The following is a 25096-nucleotide window of genomic DNA, read 5'->3' on the forward strand; positions in this document are numbered from 1 at the left end:
CAGGACTGGCTAAAAACAAAATAAGTAAACTTGGGTTTTAAATTTTAACTTACAATTTTGTTTTTGTTGCCAGTCCTGGGGCGTGGACTCAGGGCCTGAGCACTGTAGCACTGTCCCATGGCTTCTTTATGCTCAAGGCTAGCACTCTGCCACTTCTGGCCATTTTCTACATATGTGGTGCTGGGGAATTGAACCCAGGGCTTTCATGTATACGAGGCGAGCACTTTACCACTAGGCAATATTCCCAGCCCTTAACTTTGGTATGAGAACTATAAAGAAAATGTTAGCAGGGCTTCTAAAGGTAGAGATGTTGCAGGAAAAAGCAATTGCTGTGTTTACTGAATATAGAAACGGAATCTAGCCGTAAGCCAAGACCCTAAAGAAATAATTCACAGAAAACCGAAAAGACCTTTCCTCTGGGTCTAATGGAGCTGAGGGAAGTAGACTGTTAAGCACAAAGAAAAAACAAAAACCCAGTCCTTTCAATGCCTGTAATCGTGGCTACTCATGGCTGAAGTAAGAGGATCAAGGTTCAAAGCCTGCTTGAGGCAGGAAAGTAGGTGACACACTCATCTCCAATCATCCACCAGAAAACCAGAAGTGGCACAGTGGCTCAACATGGCTGAGCACTAGCCTTGAGGAAAAAAGCTCAGGGACGGCGCCCAGGCCTGGAGTTCAAGCCCCAAGACCAACAAGGAAAAAAAAAAGGAAACAAAAAATACTACCACCCCTGCTCCCCACCCCAACACCCAAAAAAATTAACTTCTGGGGAACCACCAGCTGTGACATATGAGAAAGTCTAGTTTTAGAGAAAATTTGAAGATCCCAAATGGAAGTAGTTTCATATGAAATGAGTATGAGTAATTACCTTGGAGGTGGTCTAATTTTTCCTCTTTCTAAAAGCAGGATTCAGCACATGATAAAATGCTAAACCATGTTCAGTCTTTTATTTCTTATTAAATCATTTTTATCCAGTTAGAGTAAAAGGACAAATCAGAAAAAAGACATTAGTTCAGAGAGGAATTTTAACTAGTGATATTAAAAGGCAATACTGTCCAGGTTGGAGGTGTGGCTCAGGGGCAGAGCAACAGCCAATGAGTGAAAGCATCAGGTACCGAGTTCTAGTTTTGGTCTTGGATAAAAAAACCCAGACATAACTTTCAATAGGTGGACCAGGTTTCCACAGATTACAGGAAGAATCTAACAATCTATGTGTTCTAATCCCCCATAAGGAAGAAATACGTAGCGATACACAGGTTGAACTGCCTAAAATGTAGCTTTCTGGTGAGGAGAAAAACATTGATCCCATCAATAATTCTCTCAATTCAGAGTGGAGCCCACTTCAAAAAGCCGTTCATCTAAGCTGCTTGACAATAACTGGCTTTTAAAGCTTTCTAGCCGAGGTGGAGCAAGAACAGAACCTTCTCGAATCAAGTTTTCTGTACCAGTTTCATTCCTTGGCCAGTCACCACAGGTGGCAGGACACACGAGATGGGCATGTGTGACTAGGTATTTCCTTTGAAATGATGGCATCTTGTAAAGCTAGAATGACTGCACATACTAAGACAAAGTTGGACTCTAGGACTCACTAGTATACCAGTCAAGTTCTTATCTTTTTGACTGCTATTCCATACAAACTGATTTGAGACAATTAAAATGATTGAGAAATCTCATTTGTGAGATCAATCATTTTATAGCTTAGTGCCAACGCCAATGACTTAAAAAGAAATAAATAGAACTGATGATACACAGTTACAATAATGATTTTCTTTTGGAGAAACTCATGAGGAACAATATAATCATCTTATTCAGTTCATTTTATGCAAACTTAATAGCTATATTAGTTAACTTAAGCCTCAAGAATGAAGATGCTGGGTTAAGAAAATCTCTAGGCAAATAAAGTCCTCTTTCCATTCTTCCAACTAAAAATGCTCCCACGTCCAATTAGCCCGTACCTGTACCTAGTTTGGATGTGCTCCTTCTATAATCTGACAGAACAGGGTTTTGATTTTTGGTGGGGATTTCATTGTTTTCTACTTTAAAAAAAACAAACTTCAAATCCAAACTAATTTCGCCACATAGCTGACAATTCAGTTATCAAACAGTATCTTTGTCAACATTTTCAGTGCAAGCTACCACCTAAGGCCAGGTGTGGAGGTGTTGGGCCCTGGAAGGAAACTATAGAGGATTTTACACTTTTGAATTAGGGTTGCTCAACAGGTAGTCTGAAACACGATGGATCAACTTCTGTAAAAGAAGAGGGTTACATTTGTAATAGTTGAGTGTAGCAAGACCTCCCTTTAAAGGAAGACTTGGCTTGTTACAGCAGCTCTCTCTTTAACATCACTAACCCAAGGTCCCCTTTTTCAAAGTAATGATGCAACTCTTTTGAACTGAGGTGTGAGCGTGCTCCAAGTTCTCCAAAAAGGCATTCGCTTGACCATCTTGTTCAGCAGATGCTCTACCTGAGCTACCTCCAGCCCCCTCTCTACCTCTTCCTAAGAGATTTGAAGTCTTTACAGGTCTCGCCTATAACCCTGGCTACTCAGGAGGCTGAGATCTGAGGATCACAATTCAAAGCCAGCCCAGGTAGGAAAGTCTATGCGACTCTTATCTCCAATTAATCACAGAAAAAGCCAGAAATGGCACTGTGGCTCACGTGGTAGAGCGCTAGTCTTAAGCAAAAAGGAGCTGAAGAATAGTGCCCAGGCCCCGAGTTCCAGTCTCAGAACCAGCAAAAAACATTTTTCATATAAACTATTTGTATAAGCATAAGGTGCCAGCGCCTCCACTCCAACATGGATGTTACAAAGAGACAGTGATAGCTATAATGCAATCACCAGATCACTTCAGATTGTTTCAAAATACAATAAACAACTGGAAACCCAGTTACCCACATAACAGGAACCAAATCATAAAGTAAATGCACATGTTGGAATCCTTTCAAACTTTAAAATGTTAGTAGGCATTGCACTAATTCACAGGACACTAATTCATTTATGTAATACAACTTCTTTGAACTTCTTTCTACAAAATCATTTTCAGATGTTTAATCATAAGACAAGAAATGTTGGCCAGGCATCAATGGCTCAGGCCTATAATTCTAACAACTCAGGAGGCTGAGATTGAAGGATCATGGCTCAAAGCAAGCCCAGGCAGAAAAGTTTAGGACATTCCATCTCCAGTTAACAAATTAAAATCCAAGCTGGAAACGTGGTTCAAGTGGTAGAACACCAGCTGAGCAAGAACGGCAAGCTAGTGTGGAGTCCTGAGTTCAAACTCTAATATCACAAAAAACAAACAAACAAAAATCCTATTGTGTATGTATCTTATCCCACCAATTGAGGTTTTTAGAAACACTCACCATTCTGAGTTTTACTGTTACTTCTTGTACAACAGCTTTCATTATCTACTTTTACTGATGTTTCCTTTAAATTTTGTGACCGGCAACTGAAAGTTGAAGGTACTATCTTTTTTTCTGCACAACAGTTAGGGCTATCACTATTAACACTGGCTTTCACTTCTGGCTTGTTTGAAAGGCCATCTGACGTAGAAGGTGCATGTTGTAAGTGCTTCTGCAGTTCGGGGGTACTGGCAATTTCCAACTCGGCTTTAGAGGAAGCCTTAGTAGGTAAGCACTCCGTAGGAAGGCCAGTCAATGGATGTGGAACAGATTCCAATCTGTTCTCACGATCAGAGTTTGTCTTAGGCTGAATAAAGCTACTTTTGGGCTCACTCAGAATTTTCGGCTCTGCAGTTTCAACCTGAGAAGACTTTGAAGAGAGCAATCCTGCTTTGCAGACGACATCTGGTTTTGTTCTCAGTATCTCGGGTTTTGTGTTGAGACACGAAGAACGTTCTCCTGGTAAACATTGCTTGTGACATCTGAAAAACAGAACAAGGAAAAGTAGCATCTAGGTCTCATTTCTCTCTCACATCCAAAAGTAATTTGTTTCACTCTCCTTAAAGACAAAGTTTGAAGCCAGGCTCATGTCTGTAATCTACTGAGGAAGATCGCAGTTCAAAAAGCCAGCCAAAGAAAAGTTTCTGACACTCTTATCTCCAATTAACCACCAGAAAACCAGAAGTGGAGCTGTGGCTCAAAGTGGTAGAGCATTAGCCTTGAGGAAAAAGAGCTCAGGGACAACACTCAGGCCCTGAGTACAAGCCCCACGACTGACAAAAAAGTTTTAGCAAGAACTTATTTTAGTGTAACCGACTAAAATAGGGAGAAATGAGGAAGGGAGGGAAGGGGAGACACAGACAAAGACAGAGACAAAGGTATTTCCTTCTCATGCAGTAATGGCAGTTACAGACTGCTTCTCATACTCAACCAGCATGAAAGGAAAAACTGCTTATGATAAAAAAAAATTTTGGCATAATGAATTGTGGCTTTCCCACAAAAATGAACAATGTCACAGGAACCCCCAAAATATACTTAGCAACTAAGAAGCACAGTGTGAGTTTCAAAGTGTCAAAATTAAAAGTCAAAGCTAATTATAAGTTTCTTTTTTGGTGAACTAACTTTTTTTATATAACAAAAATTAGACTAAAAAATATAACTAGTATTCTTGTTCTCAAGCCTTGCCAATTCCATTTCACAGTGGGAAAATATGTCCAGATACCTGTGTATGAAAAATATGAGCCAGGTAACGACGGCTTCTTATGCTAGGAGATGGCTCAAGCTTATCATCCTAGCTCCTCAGAGGCTGCTATCAGAGGATTACAGTTTGAAGCCAGCTCGGGCAGGAAAAGTCTGTGAGACTCTTCTCTCTAATTAACTACTCAGAAAAAGCTGAAAGTGGCTCTATGGCTCAAGTGGTAGAGCATTAGCCTTGAGCGAAAAGGAGTTCAATGACAGTGCCCAAGCCCAGAGTTCAAGCTCCACGACTGGCCCCCCTAAAAACAGAAACAAAAACAAAACAAACACATCACCAAACTACTACAAACCAGCAGCAGCAAAAATCTTGTCCCTTTATGAATAACATGCAGCCAGGAGTTGGCAGGGCTCAAAGCAAGTAGAAGAGCTTGTACACAGTATTTCCTCTCACATCTTATTAGGGATATGCAGGAAGAATGTTGTTTCTCTAAAATTTATCCTAGAGCTTTTAATTCTATTCTATTTCTTTTTACCTACTTCTAAGCCAGTATTTGATCCCACAGAACTTCACAATCTTTGCTTTTGTTCTCCGGTACTAGGATTGATGCTTCATGTCTGGATGCGGTGTCCACTATCACCACCCTCCACCCTCCCACACAGCCCGCCCACTTGTTCCTAGGGAACCCTCGTGCTCAGCCATCGCTCTCCAGAAACACATCTGATTCACCCCTCCATTAAGAGCTTCTTCCCTTTCTCCCTAGTTAAAACTTCCCATTTCTTACTTGCTTTCAGCACTTTCAAACTAGAGCAGTTACTGCTTCTTCTCTTCCTAGAATCTCCTCTTCTGCCACACTTCCTACCTGTACTTGGAGTCAATTCATCTATTCACCATCCCTGTTACAACACCCCCCCCTCATCTCGGTCTCCCTCTTCCTGAACACAGACTAGGCTCCAGATGTTAAGAGTATCAGCCAGTCAAGAAAGCATGTGCCCTTTGCTTCTTTCTATACTGTTTTCTACATTGCTCCTTCTCTGTCTTCCTCACTTTGTATCTCTTAGGAACTCCTACCAAAAAACAAACGAACAAAAACTTCCCTGACCAATCTGAAATAGCGACAATCAGCCATGAGTAAAATACAATCATTATGATGATTTCCTAAGATGATGGTGATGATTACGTATTAGAAAGCAAGACTCACCCTTGAGGAATTTTTGCTCCTAGGTTGGGCGGTGAGTTGGCGGCCTGGGGAGTGCTCTGCTGCCTTGGGTCCTTACTAGGTGGAGTCGCTGCGGTGCAGCCGAGCAGGATGTCCTTAAACACTGGTGTAGGCACAGACTGAACAGGACACACATTAGGAGAGGCCTACAAGACACCAAACGAACAGACATTAAAAGCAAAGTCCCTTGATGGGCAAGTATGAAGTGCTTGTGAAATTCAAGGACATGTCCTTGATTTAATACGAAACAAGTGCAATATATAAAGACTTGCATAATTAAACAAGTGATAAGCTATGAAGACTCATATAGTGAAGTTTGTACGAATACACTCTACTTTTTGACAAAATGTAAAATGTTTCTAAATCAAAAATCACAAGTTGATCTTTTTTTTTTTGGCCAGTCCTGGGCCTTGGACTCAGGGCCTGAGCACTGTCCCTGGCTTCTTTTTGCTCAAGGCTAGCACTCTGTCACTTGAGCCACAGCGCCACTTCTGGCCATTTTCTGTATATGTGGTGCTGGGGAATTGAACCTAGAACCTCCTGTATATGAGGCGAGCACCCTTGCCACTAGGCCATATCCCCAGCCCCAAAAGTTGATCTTTTTACAGACTCGTCATTATGCCGCAAAGAACACAGACATGAGACAATCACTGTAAATAATGCAATGCCCAGGTGTGAACTTGTAACTTGTAAGGGGCAGTTTCAATGGTGGCAGCTTTGCATGCATTCATTTTGACATAGCTTGAGTACCCAGCACACACTTACTGTGTAGACTGGCAGGAGACCAGACCACGTAAGGCTCTTGTGGGCAGTGGTACCTACTACTGTGTGCCACAGTAAGCGTTTGCAATGCAGTAAAGATTAAGGACATGGCTCTTGCTCTTGTGTGGCTCACCAAGTCATAAGGGTCATCCCACGCTGAGAAAATATTACGTCATGACAGGCCTATGGGACAAAGACGAACATCTTTCCTCTTCCCTTTTCACAAAAATTAAGTATTGGATCCATCTCTTTACCAGTTTATACTATCTACAAAAGTAAAACTTTCCACCATGAAGAGTTACCTTTTCTACCTGGCGGAGCCATGTGCAATCAATCTACCCATCTCTCTCAAACTCTTCACCTAGGCTTAGGTAATATGCCTTGCTCAAGGCATCTCCTATCACAACTGCCCTTTGTATCTGCCTTGCCACCACATCTAAACTTAAGAGAATCATAAAAGTTCTCCCATCTTTTGGCTAATTAACTTTGAAAATGTAACAGAAAAGTTACATCAAGTCTTAAAGCATGACATCTGGACACTAGTTTTGCCTATGTGGAGACATATGGTCCTCTGTGCTTTCCAATTCGGATATCAGGCTCTATCAAGGCTGGCCTTCCACTGTGGTCCAGTCTCCCTCCCCTCCTAGCTAGTTTAGACCACAGGCATGCCCATCTTCTGAGACGGGCTCAGTACCCAGGCTGGCCTCTGAATGGCAATTCTCCATTCTGCATCTCTTGGTCAGCTGGGAATACAGTTGGGTTCTACAATGTCCAGCATTAAAACTATTTTTAAATACTGATATGATCACATATTGCACATTTTTTTGTCAATCTAATTCTGGTTATATATTACTTTAGCGTTCTCTTCAGAAGGTCTATGTTTTTTGTTTTGTTTTATATTTTTGTTTGGTTGTTTACACAGGGGGTGGGGGTGGGCTATATCCTGGATATGTCAACTTTACCTGAGCCAGCTTCCTAATCCTTTAAAGAAATTTACCCTTTAAAGAAGTTTATTCCTAATCCTTTAAAGAAGTTTATCATTAAAAAAAAGTCCCTTTAATAATACTAGTTTACATTCCTCAGGTGACAATCACCTGAAGTTTGTCTCCCAAAGTTAAACTGCAAAACCATTACAAAAATGCTTCATCAAGGTTTCCTTTTACCAAACAACTTTCTTCCCACACACTCTGTACTTCAAATGTTTATAGTTGATACACTATTTTTTTCCTTCTATTATTCTCCTAAGGGAAACATTTCTATTTTAGATCACAACCTATGTATAAATGTTTACTCTCCACAACGTCCATGGAGCTGCTCAAATAAACTCTCCATCACTCATTTCGCAAGCAAAACCAATACACAGCAATAAATTCTGCCTCTATTTTCAAAGTATGCATTCTTTGAAGCTGTTCATTTTTCTTTTCATACCACCCCAACCATCTTCTAAGTGACAGATGTCCTAATTAGCCTGACTTCCGTTCTTTCTAGTCCTCTACTTCCTATTCAAAATATATTCTAAGACAGAGCAACCATTATAAAACATAACTCAAGTAAGACCACGACATTCCACTGCCTCCTAGAATCCCATGTGGCCCCATTCTGAAGCCACCTCTCTCCTCTAATTCTCCCTGCCACCCAACCCCCTCACTTAATCATAGTATACCAACGACACTGGCTTCCTCTCTTGAAAGAAGACTGAACTTTCTAGATTGGCCTTTGTACTTGCTATTCCCTGTGCCTGAACAATTTCCATGGACTGGCTAGTTCAATCCACTCACTTTCAAGTTTTCCAACTTGGTTCCAAAGTAAGCCACTCCCTTACTCTCATTTTCCTAGCACTTTCACAGCACTTGTCACACTATGAAAGTGTCTTTTTACACTCTGTCTCCTCACAATGCAACGCAGAGGTCCTGCTCCTGAACCTACTGCCTGAACTCATCATTCAGATATACATATATATGGCAGATGTTCAATAAAACCAGTGAAGCTAGCTAGCTGGTAGCTCAGACCTGTAATCCTAGCTACTCAGGAAGCTGAGATCTGAGGTTCGTGATTTGAAGCCAGCCCAGGCAAGAAAGTCCCTGAGACAACTTAACTTCAATTAACCATCAAAAAGTCAAAAGTGGAGCTATTATTCAAGTGGTAGAGTGCTAGCCTTGAGCAAAAAAGCTGAAGGATATAGCACCCAGGCCCTACGTTCAAGCCCCAGAACTCATGCATGCACATACACAAATCTAATGAGATAAGTACATGAATGCACTTAATACTTCATATTGCTAAGTAGCTATAAATAAATCTTACTTATTCAGTCACCTGAAGAAACAGGCAGCAGTAATACTCCAGCACTGTAGATCACTGTCTCCCACATATTAAATATTCAATAAATATTCATTAGGAGGAGAGATGGAGGAAGGAAGGTTTGGGGACAGTTGTGATAATGCCACAGTGGGCAAGAGCAATAGATCCTCGTGTCAGCCCTTGGTTTGAGTTCAGTCTCTGGACTGTTGGTAGCCTATTAATGACCGCTCTAAAGAGTAATACAGTATAACTTCAAAGGGTGTGTTCTACAACAGTGCTTGGCACACAATAAAATTTTAGAGACAAACTATTCTCTTGTTTTTTTCTTTTTTCATGATATGGGGTTTGAACTAGGGGCTCTGCAGTTACTAGGCAGCACTCTACCACTTGAGCCACATCCTTCAACCCTAAATTTTAGAAGAAAAACAGCAAAGAAACTGTTAGGTCACCATGTGACAGACTTAGTCTAACTTAGGAGTGCTTTTTAAGTGCCCTACAATATTCCTAAGACTGTTCAACAGGAACAGGACTCCTGGTTCCCAAACCCATCTTGAAGTGCACATACTTCTGTACTGTCCTATGACTGGATAAGGGCAAAGTTTCTTCTTACCTGGAGAGTTTCCCTGAAGGTCTTCTATACCAGTCATGGCAATAGTTCCTCCCTGCCAGCAGATGGAGATAATATAATTGAGTGTATGACAGTATTCTAAAAAGGTCACTGCTGGCTCACATTCCTCAGCAGACTCTTCCCAATTAAGCAAGCAATGTCATAACTCTGAGGAATAGTCTGCTAGGCACAGAAGACCTTCAAGGAGCCAGATTCACTGGCAAACAAGATTGGCTGTTCACAAGAATCTTGCCTACCTATTTCCAAACTCCTACAAGTCCACTCTAAAACTAAACCAGCCCAACATGTCTGGGAAGTGCACACACAGAGAGAATAGTACTATGTGTGTTACTATACTCACCTTTCACTCATCTTTATACTAAGTGTCCTTCTTCCCACACTTTCACCACACCGCATATCCCTGGTACCTTCCTTTACCTCTTCAGTCCTCTTAAGATCTAGGCCAGGCCAGTGTTGCCACAACTCGCCTGACTACAAGAATCACCCAGACTGAAAACGAACGCTGACAGGGAAAAGATTCACAAGGGGATGGAGGCTATAAGCAAGCAAACAAAAAAGAACCAGGCCTCCATCATATAGGAGAAAAATGAAAGAGGAAAAACGTTCCAAAATATCAAGAGTGTCTGAGATGTACAATTAAAAGTGTATTTCTTGTCTTTATTGTACTTTCCTAGATTAACTAAAAATTTGAAAACAATACCAAGATTGTAAAACTTGCAATAACCAGGTAAAAAAATCCATTACCTCCAATTTCTTTTAAAATAAAATATGAAATTCTAGTTCTCAATTTCAATGCAGTTATAAATTAATATCCAGGCCCAAGTTTAGGCTTATTCTTCTAATGGCAAACAATCAGTTCAATCGCACACAAACTTTTAAGCATGGACAATATGACCATGCTGAGAGAGATTTTTGTTTTTAAAAAACATGCTCCCTCAACTTAAGAGTGCTGAATCACACAGGGGGATCACGTATGTATGTATCACACTTCACAAGTAATTCCTTAAAGGATTTATAAATGTACCTGCTCCATAACCTTTCCCATCAATGATAACTTCAACACTTCGAAGAAATGGCACCTCCCCCAAGACCTTACTTCTATCAGCATCTCAGGTTGATTCCTCCACCAGGCAAACAAGTATGCCCACTTCCTGACCCTTCCCAACCCAACCCAATGTCACGCAATTCTCCTTTCATCACCCCAACTATTTACATTGATGCGTTTTCCACAATAGGAAAACACTTAACCAAACTGGCCTTTACTGGCCTCTAGCCTATAGATTGATAACAATTTCTCTACTATCAAAACTTACCTACTTTCTCAGTTTCTAACAACAACGGATTACCTGGAAGCCTCTTCTCGGAGCCTAAGTATTAAATCACTTGCTCCACATTCTTTTACAGTCCATAATATGTTATTTCCCTGGAGCTTTACTCTCAGTTTCCTTCTAGAACAGCTATCCCCACCTCCCACAGCTCAGCACTTTTTTATACTAGGAGACTACTCAATATACTAATGATCGCCTGACCATGTATATGACTCTGAGCTTCCAAAGCCAAAATTATTGTGTTCTATGGGCAGACACTGAGTTTGGTCTACTCTTCTATCAAGCCAAGTTAGTGTTTCCTTCTGTAAATAGCTCTCCATCCCTTTAGCACACTGCCTCAATTAAGGTTCATTGATAAGGATGGACAATCCCCCTAACCTAATCAGTATCCTTGCTTCCCACCTCCTTCCATCATCCATTATCCATAAAGCTCAAATCTCCTGAACTTAAACCCTAAACACTCCCCTACAACCCCACACACCTATCTCCAATATCAACCCAGACTTATTTTCCACTTCTGATTGTGTGTATCTCTCTTTCCATGTTGTCCTATACACACTGGAACAACTGTACTCAATAAACGTTCTCTTTCTAAGAGCTACTACCCAAGGCACCTGCTGCACAGTCCCTGCCCAGGGCGCCCCTCAGAGTTTGTAAATTTCCACGAGTGTGCCTTCCTCTCTAGACTATAGGTGCTTTGAGACAGGAATTCTAGATAACCTCTTAGTCTCCAAGATCAAATATACAGCATATAGTAAATGCCAATTTTTTCTGGTTCCTTGGATGGATGTGTTTGGAATTATAATGCATATTAAGGCAAAAGTAAGAGGAAATAGTACTAATTTCCATAATAACTTCTTCATTCTCTCCTGAACCTGAGCCCTCACCTAAGAAAGAGGTCAACCCTATGGCCCTGAAAGGGAAGACAGAGACTCTAGACACCTTGGTTAATATTCACAAGGTTAATCAACTCCTCGGGTGAAGAGTCAAAGTTCCTGTTGCCTACATAGACAAAAGGCTCAGCTCTGCTAGCTATACAGATTCTCACCTTTGTGTAGCACAGTGATTTCTTTGGTTCTAGTCAATACTGTAGTCTTTCCTAGCCTTCATCTAGAACCTTAATTTATTGTTCTTGGCCTACACCTTGTTTCTTCTTGCCCTGCACTCCCAGACCTCAAGGTTCCATCTCAAATGCTATCAATAGCCATATCAATATCATAGTCAACTTTAAAATTCTAAACTCTAACCATGAGCAGAGCATCGTAAAGGGTATTGCAACACTCTTCTCTGTGTACTCCTAGCAATTCTGGATTCCTATGCTGTAAAAATTACTTGTAGTGTAATACATCTTAATGACAAAAGGAGAAACTGAAGTTTCCTGGTCCAAATATGAACCATTTCAGAAGATGAAATCTGGCAACAGAACCTATATGGCATCCAGAGAAGCCTACATTTTTCTGAGCCAAAGATAAACCTACCTAATCATAAATGATCAAGGAAAGAAACTATTATGGAGAGAATTAAGGTCCTATTTCAATAAGCAACCTATTACACAACTTAATTTACCTTTAAAACCACCCCCATATGGTAAAACTGTCACACCTGGGAATTTCCATCAAATGCCAAAAAATGAATCTTTTACAAAAAAAAAAAAAAAGTAAAGTAGATTTATATTATCTCCATCTGCTTGAGTGTAGAAATTATGGCCAAGATCTGGAACTTACAATAAAAAAGCTGACAGGACAGCACAGATGAGCAGAACAAACAGTTTATACAAATACTCCAAAGACTGGCCATGCAGTATTAAAGAAAACTTCAACAAGTTCAAAAATAGGTCATGGTTACCTCAGAGCAAGACTTTACTTGTTTGGAAACCAAGGTTCCATTATTCTCAGAAGACTTGCGTTTGACACCTCCAATTCTTGTAGAATTACCTACAATATATACAAAGAGTTAAGTTGCTCCCCTGTTGCTCTACATGCGAGAGAAAAGAAGATACAGAAACAGTTTAATCATCTACATGCGAGAGAAAAGAAGATACAGAAACAGTTTAATCAAAAACATATCTCACCACATGACACAAAGTTATCATGCACAACTTCGACATGAATCAGTGCTGGATCAACAATTTTCAGTGCTGGAATCTTAAAAATAAAAGACATTGGAAAAGTAAACACTTAGAAATATATTACAAATTAGTTCCAGTAACACAATAGGACACCTTATAAAACCCCTTTAAAACAGTTGTATTAACTTCATTTTGGAGGGAAGGGTACCAAAGGCACTAAGGATTGAACCAGGAACTCCTGACTATCATCCCCACCCTCTACCCCTAGTTATTAATCATTTCTACTTCTGCATTAACATTTTATAAAATAAGTAAGGATTCAGTACACACACATCACATGTTTGGTATAGTTATGTTGCCCTGTAAATGATCTTACATGCAGGTTATTGTCTTTACCTCTTCACAGTTGACTTGAAGAGTTTTAGATGCTGGGTTGCCATTTACAACAGTTGCTGAAAACCACTGAGTAGATGGGTCCAAGCTATAGATTTTTACTTCTGAACCAACCAAGTTCTTATCACCTAAAAAAGAAAAAAGTTCTTAGAGTCATTTGCATTATTTCCTACAAGCATCAAAATGGAGGAAAAGCTACTCCTCACATTTTTTTAATGCAGTAGACAAAAGTGAACTTTTTTTTTTTTTTTGCCAGTCCTGGGGCTTGAACTCAGGCAAGGCCTGAGCACTGTCCCTGGCTTCTTGTTGCTCAAGGATAGCACTCTGCCACTTGAGCCACAGGCCTTTTCTATGTGGTGCTGAGGAATCGAATCTAGGGGCTTCATGTATACGAGGCAAGCACTCTTGCCATAGGCCATATTCCCAGCCCTACATTAAAATTTTTTAAATAAACAATTTAACATCAGACAGACCTTTCCTAGCCAGGTACTGGTGGCTCATGCATACAGTCCTAGCTACTGAGGAGGCTGAGATCTGAGGACTGCAGTTCAACGCCTTCTAGGCAGAACAGTCCATGAGACTCTTAACTCCAACCTACCAGAGTGGCTCAAAATGGTGGAGCACTAATTTTGAGCAGAAAAGCTCTGGGATGGTACCCAGGACCTGAGTTCAAACCCTGTAGCCAACAACGACAACAACAAAAAACAAGAAAAACAGACATTTCTGCAAAGCTAGGAGAAACCCAACTTTATTTTAAAACTCCATTTCCTATAGATTTATCTTACAATGGCAATACATTTATTCTAGCATGGTCTGGAATCAGACCAAGATGCATTCAGGTATTCAAAGCAATTCATCAAAAACCCATTGTACTATGTAGTTTCAGAAATAGAGAATTTGAATCCCAAGAAAAATGCTAAGAGTGACTTTAAAAAATGACTATGAAGCTGGGCCCTGGTGACTCACACCTATAAACCTAGCTACTCAGGAGGCTGAGATCTGAGGACTGTGGTTCAAAGCCTGCCTGTCATAGTTCCAGTAACCTAACAGCAGTAAGGTAAAGTCTTAACTCCAGAAAACTGGATGTACAGCCATGGCTCAAAGTGGTAGAACACTAGCCTTGAGCAGAACAGCTCCCAGGCCCTGAGATCAAAGATCCACAACCAAAAAATAAAGGATTATGAAACTGAGAAATTCAGTAACAGTAAATAGGATACAGATTACTAAACAAATGCCTTACCACTTTCTTTTTTTTTTTTGCCAGTCCTGGGGCTTGGACTCAGGGCCTGAGCACTGTCCCTTGCTTCGTTTTGCTCAAGGCTAGCACTCTGCCACTTGAGCCACAGCACCACTTCTGGCCATTTTCTGTATATGTGGTGCTGGGGAATTGAACCCAGGGCCTCATGTATACGAGGCAAGCACTCTTGCTACTAGGCCATATCCCCAGACTACCACTTTCTTTTGGTGCCTGTCCAAGGGCTTAAACTCAGGCCTGGGTGTTATCCCTCAACCTTTTTGCTCAGGGCTAAGGCTCTCCCACTTGAGCTATCATAGCTCTACTTTTTGTTGGTTAAGTAGAGATAGAGAATCTCACCGACTTCCTGACCCTAACCTGATCCTGACCAGACTGGCTTTAAAATGCGATCATACCAATTTTATAAGAGTGAAATTCCATGTTAAAGTGTACATATGTTTTTAAAATATCTACTTTTATTTTTTTAGTTTTACTTCTGAACTTTTCAAATTTCAGAGGTTTTAGATGAACTAAGTCCTGCAAGTCATCTGGAAAAAGCAACTAAGTAATCGCTGTTTTACATTTTTTACTTTTTAGCAAGAAATTTCTAATTTCTAGCACTTAAAACAAACAAACAAAAACAATCTTCTAATAAACAGTGGTCAACCGTTAACTATAAACCAACAAGACACATACCTTGTAGAAGATGGCTTTCATCTAAATGTTTTACAATCAAAGCTTGGAATTCTTTACTGATGATCTGATTATCAGTAAGGGAAAGCCGAAGACTATTTACATCCTGTAAAAATCAAAGATCGTTGTAAGAAACTGTGTTATAATTCATGTTTTGAACGTTTGGAAATATGTAAAAAGAACATCAGCCATTTGATGGCACCCAGCTATGCAACACAGTAGGTTGAAAAGTCAGAACCCGTAGGGCATTTAGGCAGACTAGAAAAGCAAGCCACTCTGAATTAGGAACATGAGAAACACTAAGGAGAATTTCAAAGCATACTTTTAAGCATGATGAATCTTTTTGTGGAAAATAACAGGAACACTAACTAAACTACTAAAACTGATAAATCCAAAGTAACACACGCACGCACACGCACACGCGCATGCATGTGTTACTTCCCAAACACAAAGGATGAAAAAAGCCACATATTCAAGTCCAGGAGGCCAAAGACAGAGCAATGAGGCACAGGAAAGGCAGGTGTATACAGTCAATTTGTGGAAATTATTATTTTTTTAAATATACATACGCTTTTTATTTTACTTATTTATTTTTGCCAGTCCTGGGGCTTGAACTCAGGGCCTGAGCACTGTCCCTGGCTTCTCACTGCTCAAGGCTAGCACTCTACCACTTGAGCCACAGAACCACTTCTGGCCTTTTCTATATATGTGGTGCTGAAGAATCGAACCCAGGGCTTCATGTATACAAGGCAAGCACTCTTTCCACTAGGCCATATTCCCAGCCCTGTGGAAATTATTTTTAACAATTTACTTCATACAACTTCATTTAACCTAACTAGTATTCCAAAAGCCTTCTTCTTTACAAAAGGTAAGGAAGATGGCACAAACAGAAAATGTGAATGAATAGCTAAGGCTTCAGAGTAAGCAAGTTGTGAAACACTCAGTTCTTGGCAGCAGCTCCACTCCTGGCAGTATTCCACAGTCTTCTGGTTTTGTGTGCACACCCAGTTATGATAAATGTATACAGAAACTGTCAATAGAAATAACCTGCCAAACCCAAATTCTATGAGGGCAAAGAAAAACAGCTTAAACAGTAATGTTCCAATAGGAGGACTCCACGCTTTCCTGCCACTGTGAAATGGTTATACAGTGGCCAAGAATGGTTCACCCATTAGGAATGAAAAAAACCTAGTCTCTTAGAGAGGGGCAATCATGGTTGAAAAATGCATTTCTTTAGCCAAGCAACAGCAGATAGACCTAGAGTTTCCATTAAAAACTCCAAGTTCTCAGAATGGGTCATGCATGAATTTGTGGGGGTTTTCTCCTTCATTCATTCCTGCAACGGTTTAAAAAAGTTTTCACTGGATACTCCTACAAGATGAAACAATATATTAATGGAGAGTACTTCACAGGATTCTTTAATCAAGGAGAACTCTAGCTTGTCTATAAGTGTTAGGGTTCGTATGGTCAGATACTAGACACCTTGTCTTTTCTCCTGCCCATATACTTGAATCAAATGCAATCTAAAGGCAAATCAAGAGTTTCAATTCCAACTTTTGTATATGCCAAATGATTTTTTCAGAGGTTATCTACATTACTCAGAGCAAGCATCCTACAGGACAGTCACATCTTCCAACATGGCTTTTCATACAGAAGCAGCCTAGAGAGAACTTTCACCACTCTTTTAAGTAAAGCACTCAATTACACATTAGTATTACACAAAATTCAAGCTGATAGCTCATATTGCTCCTTCCGCAGAAAAATAAAAAATTACACTAACCTAGATTTTTCTTTTTCAACGACAGAAAACAAAACTAAGAATTCTACCTTAACTGCAAAGCTTGGACACATGAAAAATGTAAACACTGAAATAATGCTAAGAAATAAACATTACTCAGTAAAGTAAAAACTTCCACAACATTGCAATATGTTCTTGGTCCATAAGAGCAAATTTTCCTACCATTTAAGGCAGAAAAACCATCAACATACCTACTTAACATATGGAGATAACTTTTATCCAAATCTAACTTAGGTAAAAAAAATCCTTCATTTTCCAGTTATACAAATGCTACAAAACAAAGTTCATGTGATACAAGGATAAATAAGTAAAAGTGAATGCAAATAGATAAGACAAAGCCAGTGTGTTGGGCTTTCCAACAAAGATTCAGCATTTCAATAACTACTTCACAAAACTTATCTTTCAGCATATAGGGAGATTTAATGATTCTACATGTTACAGGTGTAAGACGGATCTGAACAAATCACAAGTTGGTAAGGAGATTTAATAATTATTGTAAGTAATATTTAAAAGATGAGTATTACTACAAAACCAACACTAACCAATACTATTTTGGAGGTAGTGATTCTCTCCCAATATCTTCCTGAGCCATATATAAATCAAGAGACCCAAGAGCATAAACACTGTTAAGGTGTTTTCCAAGCTAACTGGAAAGAATATATATGTGTACAGTCAAATGTCACTATTCTTAGCTATGTTCTATAAAGCTGCAAAAAAATACTGAACTAGCAAAATACTGAAAAACTATACTTAGGAGATACACAGGGGCCTGGGAGCCTCTGGCCAGTTTCATCAACTATCAATACATAACCACTTTGTTTTCTGTTGTTTAAGGATGCCTTGCACTGATTCATCCCCCTTAAAATCATGGCCCAAAACACTGTAACTCACTTATCTAACACAGCTTGCTAGCACTTATGAACACCAAACAGCACACTTCAATCCTTCTTTGGAGGTCACTTTAAATAGTAAAATCACACACACAAACACACACACATACCAGTAAAATCACACATGCAATACAGAACTGTGGCAATAAATAAGCTGAAAAATGATGTGTGTTTATAGTGAGAAGTAAACACAAGGTAGAAGTGCATTTACCTTGAGTTCTGCTGGAAATCTGTGTTAGGCAACTCAGACTGTTGCTCCGTACCATGACTACAAAAGTGGGTTAGCCACCCCACGCATCAGTCTTAGTTACATTTAAACTTGGCTGGATGTGCAGGAAAGCCTGTAATCCTCGCTATTTGGGAAGTGGCGATCAGAGGAACAGGGTTTGAGACCAGACTGGGCACACAAGTTTGTAAAACTACCCAGTTGCTCAGTGGTTCATGTCTATAATCCTAGCTACGCAGAAGGCTGAGATCTGAGGATCAAGATTCAAAGCTGGCCCAAACAGAAAAGTCCTTTTTCCCCGCCCTCATGTTGATACTACAGCTTAAACTCAGGGCTAAGAGGTGCTGTCCCTTAGCTTTCTCACTCAAGACTAGTATTCTACCACTTAGGCCACACCTCCAGTTCTGGCTCCTTACTGCTTCTAAGTTAATAGAGACTCTGCCCACAATCCATAATCCTCAGACCTTAACCACCTGAATAGCCAATAAAGTCCTTAGGACTCCATCCCAATTAACTAGCAAAATGTTGGACCAGCTCAAGTGGTAGAGAACTAGCTGTAAGCAAGACAAGAATGAGACCCTAGTACTGGCTGTTAACCCACAGGGGAAGCTCAATGGCTGTCATCACAGTAGGGAAGCATCTCACAGTGTAGGGCAGCTTCAATATAAATCCAGACCCCACCTGGAAAATAAGCAGTGCAAAAGAGAGCTGGAGGTATAGCTCAAGTAGAGTGCCTGCCTTGCAAGCAGAAGGCCTTGAGAATCCCTTACATTACTAAGTAAATCAATCAAAACTGTACTTTAGCAAGTAGACAAATACACAAACATAAACCCATGAATCATGTTGACTATATAGATGTGCCTGTTTGTGTGAACTTATACATACACATACTCCGAAAATTTATTTTCCTGTCACCTATACACGTTTCCATACATACACTACCACCAATTTCAATATTCTTTTCCTTTCAACTCTAAATGGACAACACAAATTTACTTCTCATGTTAAGAAATTTGTATTGCTATTTTTATGGTTTAATACTGTTCCTGTTTTTCTGGTTTTTTGTTTTTACCTGTATGGGCTTTAAAAGGTCTTTGGGAAGAAATACACTTTGTTGATCTCCTAGGAAGCGAACGGAAGTTACAGATCCCAAACCAGCTTTGTCCAACAGAGATTTGTACATCTAAAACAAAACAAAACATTTTGGCATCATCATAACTGCTATCAGCATCATTCTGAAAAACAAGAACCGGCAATTTTACACAGACACATAAAGTAACACAAGTCATTAAGATTTTACTGCAAGGATCTGTAACAATTATGCAGCCTGAAGATCACATAATTTTTATGTATATCTAGATGTAATTTCAGCCAGATACATACTTGGGCCCCATTAACATACATCTCTACACATCCATGTTTTCACTTAAAAAACAAACATGTTTTGCTGGGAAGATGGGGCTATCTTTAGAAGATTCTTAAAAACTGGGAAAAAATAAACTTAAAATGTACAAACTACAACTTTAATCATAACTCTAACATTCAAAAATCTCCAACCTTTCCAACTCTGTATTACCTGAATGTCCCTCCTTCAAACCTTCACTTATGTTCCATAAATCCTGGTTTGTCCTTTCCAGACACAATGATTATTCTTTTCCTCAAACTTACCAGACTTGCAATGCCTTACAGGCACGATCATATATTGACTTAAGCGTCTCTCAATTTTTTTGCCAGTAGGAACCTTAGGCATCATGAGATCAAAACTAGGAAGTCTTCAAGGGTAATAATGATGGCTTCAATGCAGTTCCATACAGGCTATTGCTGTCACACAGAGGATCCCAGTGGGAAGCTATCCTTGTGATTTTGAATAGACACTGGGAATGTAGATTAGGCCACTCACTCTTAGAGCACTTTCTGGGCCAAACCAAGTAGATCTTAAATTTATATGACTACTGGTTTCTGACATCTTCCTAGACATACCCCAAATTACCTCCATCCTATTTTTCAAATGAAGAAGGTCCTGGAAAGCTATGAGACCTGCCCCGGTCATAAAGCTCCGAAGAGCTAGCCAAAGACTCTGGATGCCCTTTTTGTTGGACATGTGGACTATTGTTTCCCTGTGGTCTAGATACACCCATGTCACAAAGATTTTCCATCTCCCCCAAAATGGATAAAATGCTCTTCATCAGTTTATTAAAGCCCAATCTTTACTCACTATCGCAGGCCACTGAGTAATTCGTTCAGAAATTTCAGGCGACTTTCGCTCAGCCAAGACCAAATTATGTTCTACTAAAAATGCTCTCCTTAAATGGCTATAGACTTCTATCCATCTTCTCTTCCTCCAAGATTCCCCATCAAACTCCACACACACCTAGATAAACAACAATGAAACAAACAGATACAGTTAAGAAAGATGGATAAATTCAAATGAAGTTGAATTATACCATTATTATTCTAGAGGAAGCTTAAATCTGGTGTGGTGTTCTCCTACTCTTCCCTAACTTTTCTACATAACGAACTAGCACCCAGCTTTGACTCCCAGGGTTTCTAACAAATAAAACACCCAAGAAGTGTTTTGTATAGATGTGTCTGTTAGAAAATCAATTTAAAACTCAAAGAGTACACTCAAAGAGCATCACACAGTAATTCTGTTGACACAGCAAGTCCACTTAGAAACTCAAGTGTCAATCCTCCCACCTCCAGCCTTTGAATTCCTCTCATAACAGGATTTAGCACAAGGACTAATATATAGCAAATTTTCAATACCCATTTTGAGAACCTAAAGCTACTTATTTATTAAAACAGAAAAACTACTTAATGACCCAAACTTTTGCAAAACGACCTTAGTTTCTCCACCCATGGGATGAACTCAGGCTCTAGCATGCTAGACTAGTGCTCTACCACTGAGCTACATCTAGTAAACTAATTTTCCAATTAAGTGTGATGCTGCTTTCTGCTTCTGATGGGCAAAATACCTTTGGTTATAACAATTACAATTTGTGTAAGTATATTAAAAAAAAAAGAAAAACTACACAAAACCCTAAGGCAATAATTGTTCCGCACAAAAATATCTTTCTTCTTAACTCTTATCAGTATGCTGCTACCCCTTAATTTTTTCTAGTTCTTTAGTGCTTTTCTGTATTGACAGATTTTAATAAACTCCCTCAAATTCAATATGAAAAAAATCACATTTTTCATTTTATGTAAAATTCTTCCTTTTACGAAAAGGCTTCTCATTTTGGGCTCTAAGGGTTAACCTATCACCTATCAAACCTGTTCACAATTAATTTCACAGAAATGTCATTCCCATCTCTTTTCAACATTCAGCTTATTAACTAGAAACTTTCACTAATCTGTCAGAACTGAATTCAACAATCATTTCCTAAAAGAAGCCTTCTCTTATGAATTTCTCTCTACAAATCCCCTTGAAAATTATAGTAAGTTTTTATTACATTTTCTTTCTAGTACATAGTTGTAGTTAACTGACATATGAAATTAAATAGATGTTGGACAGTTCAAACTAGGTATTATGATACATGAATTATTGTCTAGTCAAACTAATCTCAAAACCTTTCAATTGCCTTTCACTTTTGAGATGAAATTGGATTATGAAACCCATCAGAAATGTCAAAGGAAATGTTTCGAAGTTCAAAAGTAGGAACATAGCATGGTTTGTAAGTTTTTAAATGTATTGCCTCATGTCTAGGATGTACAATGAAAAAGTACTAGTTACAGTATTTTACAAATTAAAACTTAATTGTTTTCTTATACCAAAATAATACGCTTGTCTAAAATCTCAAAGTACAGCTTTACTGTATTACATTGTGCTACGAATTTCTAATTTTGCATAGCCTGCTAGTAGTAGAATCCACTAGCATTTGTTTTGATTGCATAGGATGAAAGGCAAGAATTGATCAAAGCATCCAAATGATAACAATAGTTTAAAAAAAAAAAAGATGGTGTATTGTAGAGAATAAAGACTATTTGCCAAAGATACCCCGAAGGACTAAAGTAACAAAACATACAAGGAAAAGGCACAAAGGACGATAAAGACCTATATAAGCAAGTTGGGGAGAGGGCATCCCAACTCAGTGAGCAAAGCAACTTGCTTTACCCTCAAGTAGAAAGAGTAGGTCCTTACAATCATATCTATGAAGACCTGCTATTCTAAATGTAGAAAATGCCACTGTCCCATCCATAGGTTATTTCTAAACTGTTTCTTCACAGTAGAGGAAGAGATCTTATTTGTGGTCACATTACATGTCAAGCAATATTCTAGATGCTAGAGACAGAAGCTAGTCAGATTAAGTGTTCTAACCTACCTGAGTATTAAAAATCCAGCCTCTTCAGGCCAGGAGACAAACTTGGGCAAGCAATTTAATTCACTGACTCAATTTCCTACACTAAAAATGTATCTTACCACACTTATAAGGATTAAATAAGGAATCTGATACATATTGTTCATTTAATCATTATTCTTATTGTATCTTTCCTTTAACCTTTCCTTTGTAACCATGTATCAGATATTTTTTGGGGGGGTGTGTGTTATTGCTTTGTCTTCTAAGTAACTGTTACGGAAGTCTTTCTCTTAATGTTCACTATTAACTAAGGAAGTCAGTCTAGACAGACTTGTATTTGGACTAATAAAAGAACATTTGGACTACCAAAAGAACAGTTGCACACTACCTGAGTTCTTTATTCATATTTATCACAGCCCCATTCGCCAAAAAGTTCTATTTCCCTAAATCTAGACATAAAAATGATCTCAGTTCCTTGATTCCTACCTGTATTTTACCAAGTACAAGTGAAATGAATTTTTAATTCCCTTTTTGTTGTTAAATACAACGTGGTACCTAAGATGAAGCCAATTACTCCTGATACTCAACCAAGGGATGCAGTGACAAATCCTGTTTTCAAGAGTAGATGTAGCCATAAATCATGATTAGAAAGAAAAGAGCAGGGCTGAGTTGTGAATGAAGTTTGCAGGTGATGCAAAATTCTAATCAAACCAAAACTGTTCTTGAAATGTCAGCTGTCTTCAGGTGCCTCACCAGCATGCAAACCATCCTTCCATCACCAAGTAGCTAATTATGCAAGTCTGCACCAGAGTCTTTTTCCTAAAAGTATTTCCTCATTCTGAAATGAAGTTACCACCCCCTCCCCAAAGGTTAGGGGCCGGAACATGGAGATGAAAAAGAATGCATGTTAAGGACCTCTTGTTAAACTCCAAACCCAACCAACCATCCTCAACACTGTAAAGGAAGAAAACCTCTAATCTTTTGTTATCATTCAGAAATCTGAAGACTATAAAGTTTAAATATCATTTCCATTTAAATCCAATAAAACAAAATATTACAGCAATTTATACTTGGCAAGGGAAATAATCCACAAATATGGTTGAAATTACAACACAAAGCCCACTTTATGTGGAAAGGTCATTAGCCTGCAAGTAGGTTGGCTATCCTTGCACACTGGCTGTATAAAGAGGTAAACCTGACTTGGTAGAATAAATGGAATGAAGGCTATGGCAGAAACTTTGGTTCATACTGCATGACAGTTAAGAAGGCAGCCTCTGGAGTAAAACTTTCTGGGTTACAAGACAGGTTATACTAATTCCCAGGGATGTGGCCCTGCTAGCCCCAAGTATTTTCATCTGCAAAATAGGGACAATAAATACTTAGTACCCCAAGCTCTGCTATAAGGATTAGGTAAGATTGTGTCTGTTGAGTGCTCAACATGATGCTTGGCATGAAGCTAAGGGCTCCTTCTTTTCAACATGAAGACAGGGCACAGAATAGGCGCTCTAAAAACCCATAATCACATCTAGTCTTCCCAAATCTCCTGCAGATTCATACTGACGTTGGCATGCACTGTCACTCTGAAAGTGTTCAAATGAACAATGTTCCAGTAAGCAGCAACTATTTCACTCCCAATGCTAAAACTTGTTTCCTTTGAGTAGTTTTCAAGAAAAAGCAAAGATTAGGAGCAAGTAGCGATCCCTACCCTGAAACACATTACTAGGGTGGAAATCGAGGCTCTTCTGAAGAGCTTACTTCAAGTTATCACTTTGGGGCCTTTGTTAGAGATCTTTTTTCAGATATTTTTGCACAAAGAAGTCTTTGTTGGCACAATGGCTCCCCACTGGTTGTTTCCAGACAATCTTTTCACACCAATACTTCTATTGGAAAGTACAATCCGAATTTATTCCTCTCTCAAAAGATCTAACTGAAAAGGTTCTGGAGTGCACCTCGGATTTTAAAAATCCCTGGTGGCACTTGTTCCTTTTCTCTCCTCTACATACTAAGTACACTATTTCAAAGCTATCCCTCCAATACAACAAATACGGGACAGCTCCACCCTGGCCCTCCATATATGGTCATACCCCTCCAATCCATCTATAGCCAACCAACCACCCACTCCAGCTCTAACCCACCCTCAAAGGCCGAACTAAACTTACCTCCTCCCTCTCCGCTCTATTTTTAATAAGTCAAAAAGTTAGAAGAAGAAGAAAAAAAAAGTTTGGTAAAGAAAGTAAGGAAAAACCAATCCGAAAAATATCATCTCTGAAAACACCTCCAGTCCCTAGTCTTCGATTCTTCACGATTCCAAATGTCACCCACCTGTCCAACCTACTACTAATAACAATAGCCCTCCCTTTGGGGAAATAATCAGTCCCAGTAGGGCCCAGCGCTGGCATTAATGAAGCGTGTCTGAACAACCCTGAGCCCATTATTAAATGCAGGCAGCCAAGAGCTCTGGGCCAAACACACCTCGGCTCTACACAACCATTTCAAAGACTTTCAAGGTCTAGTTTTGTGCACCTTCAGATCAGATGCCAACTTTCTGATCGCCGTTTAAGAAAAAAAAAAAAGAGAGAGAGGGAAAGAGAAAGAGGGAGGGGGGCCGATCGTCGCGTTACCAAGGTAACTGCGAAATGTCCGGCTGCCAAGGCCCAGGGGAC

The 25096-nt window shown here is 39.4% G+C and overlaps 1 protein-coding gene and 2 long non-coding RNA genes across 4 annotated transcripts in view; 1 reads left to right on the forward strand and 2 right to left on the reverse strand.

The window, feature by feature from the left end:
- LOC125356208 lies at nt 1–25089 on the forward strand. The gene is made up of 3 exons (XR_007211834.1): nt 1–24; nt 17318–17326; nt 23429–25089. It is a non-coding gene; the product is annotated as an uncharacterized LOC125356208 (long non-coding RNA).
- The window catches only part of Kdm3a (lysine demethylase 3A), a 47223-nt gene that overhangs the window by 21192 nt on the left and 935 nt on the right, over nt 1–25096 (reverse strand). For both annotated transcript variants that reach the window (XM_048352541.1, XM_048352542.1), the window contains exons 3-10: nt 20351–20506; nt 19208–19318; nt 15225–15327; nt 13298–13422; nt 12905–12977; nt 12679–12767; nt 5800–5963; nt 3365–3885 (exon numbers count right to left, since the gene is read on the reverse strand). In XM_048352541.1, coding sequence (XP_048208498.1) covers nt 3365–3885; nt 5800–5963; nt 12679–12767; nt 12905–12977; nt 13298–13422; nt 15225–15327; nt 19208–19318; nt 20351–20506 — 1342 coding nt within the window. The remainder of the gene's footprint in view (nt 1–3364; nt 3886–5799; nt 5964–12678; nt 12768–12904; nt 12978–13297; nt 13423–15224; nt 15328–19207; nt 19319–20350; nt 20507–25096) is intronic.
- LOC125356207 lies at nt 16674–17178 on the reverse strand. Its single transcript, XR_007211833.1, has 2 exons — nt 17071–17178; nt 16674–17035 (listed from the first exon to the last, which is right to left on the reverse strand). It is a non-coding gene; the product is annotated as an uncharacterized LOC125356207 (long non-coding RNA).

This window comes from Perognathus longimembris, chromosome 8, assembly GCF_023159225.1.
Source record: "Perognathus longimembris pacificus isolate PPM17 chromosome 8, ASM2315922v1, whole genome shotgun sequence".
NCBI lineage: Eukaryota > Metazoa > Chordata > Mammalia > Rodentia > Heteromyidae > Perognathus > Perognathus longimembris.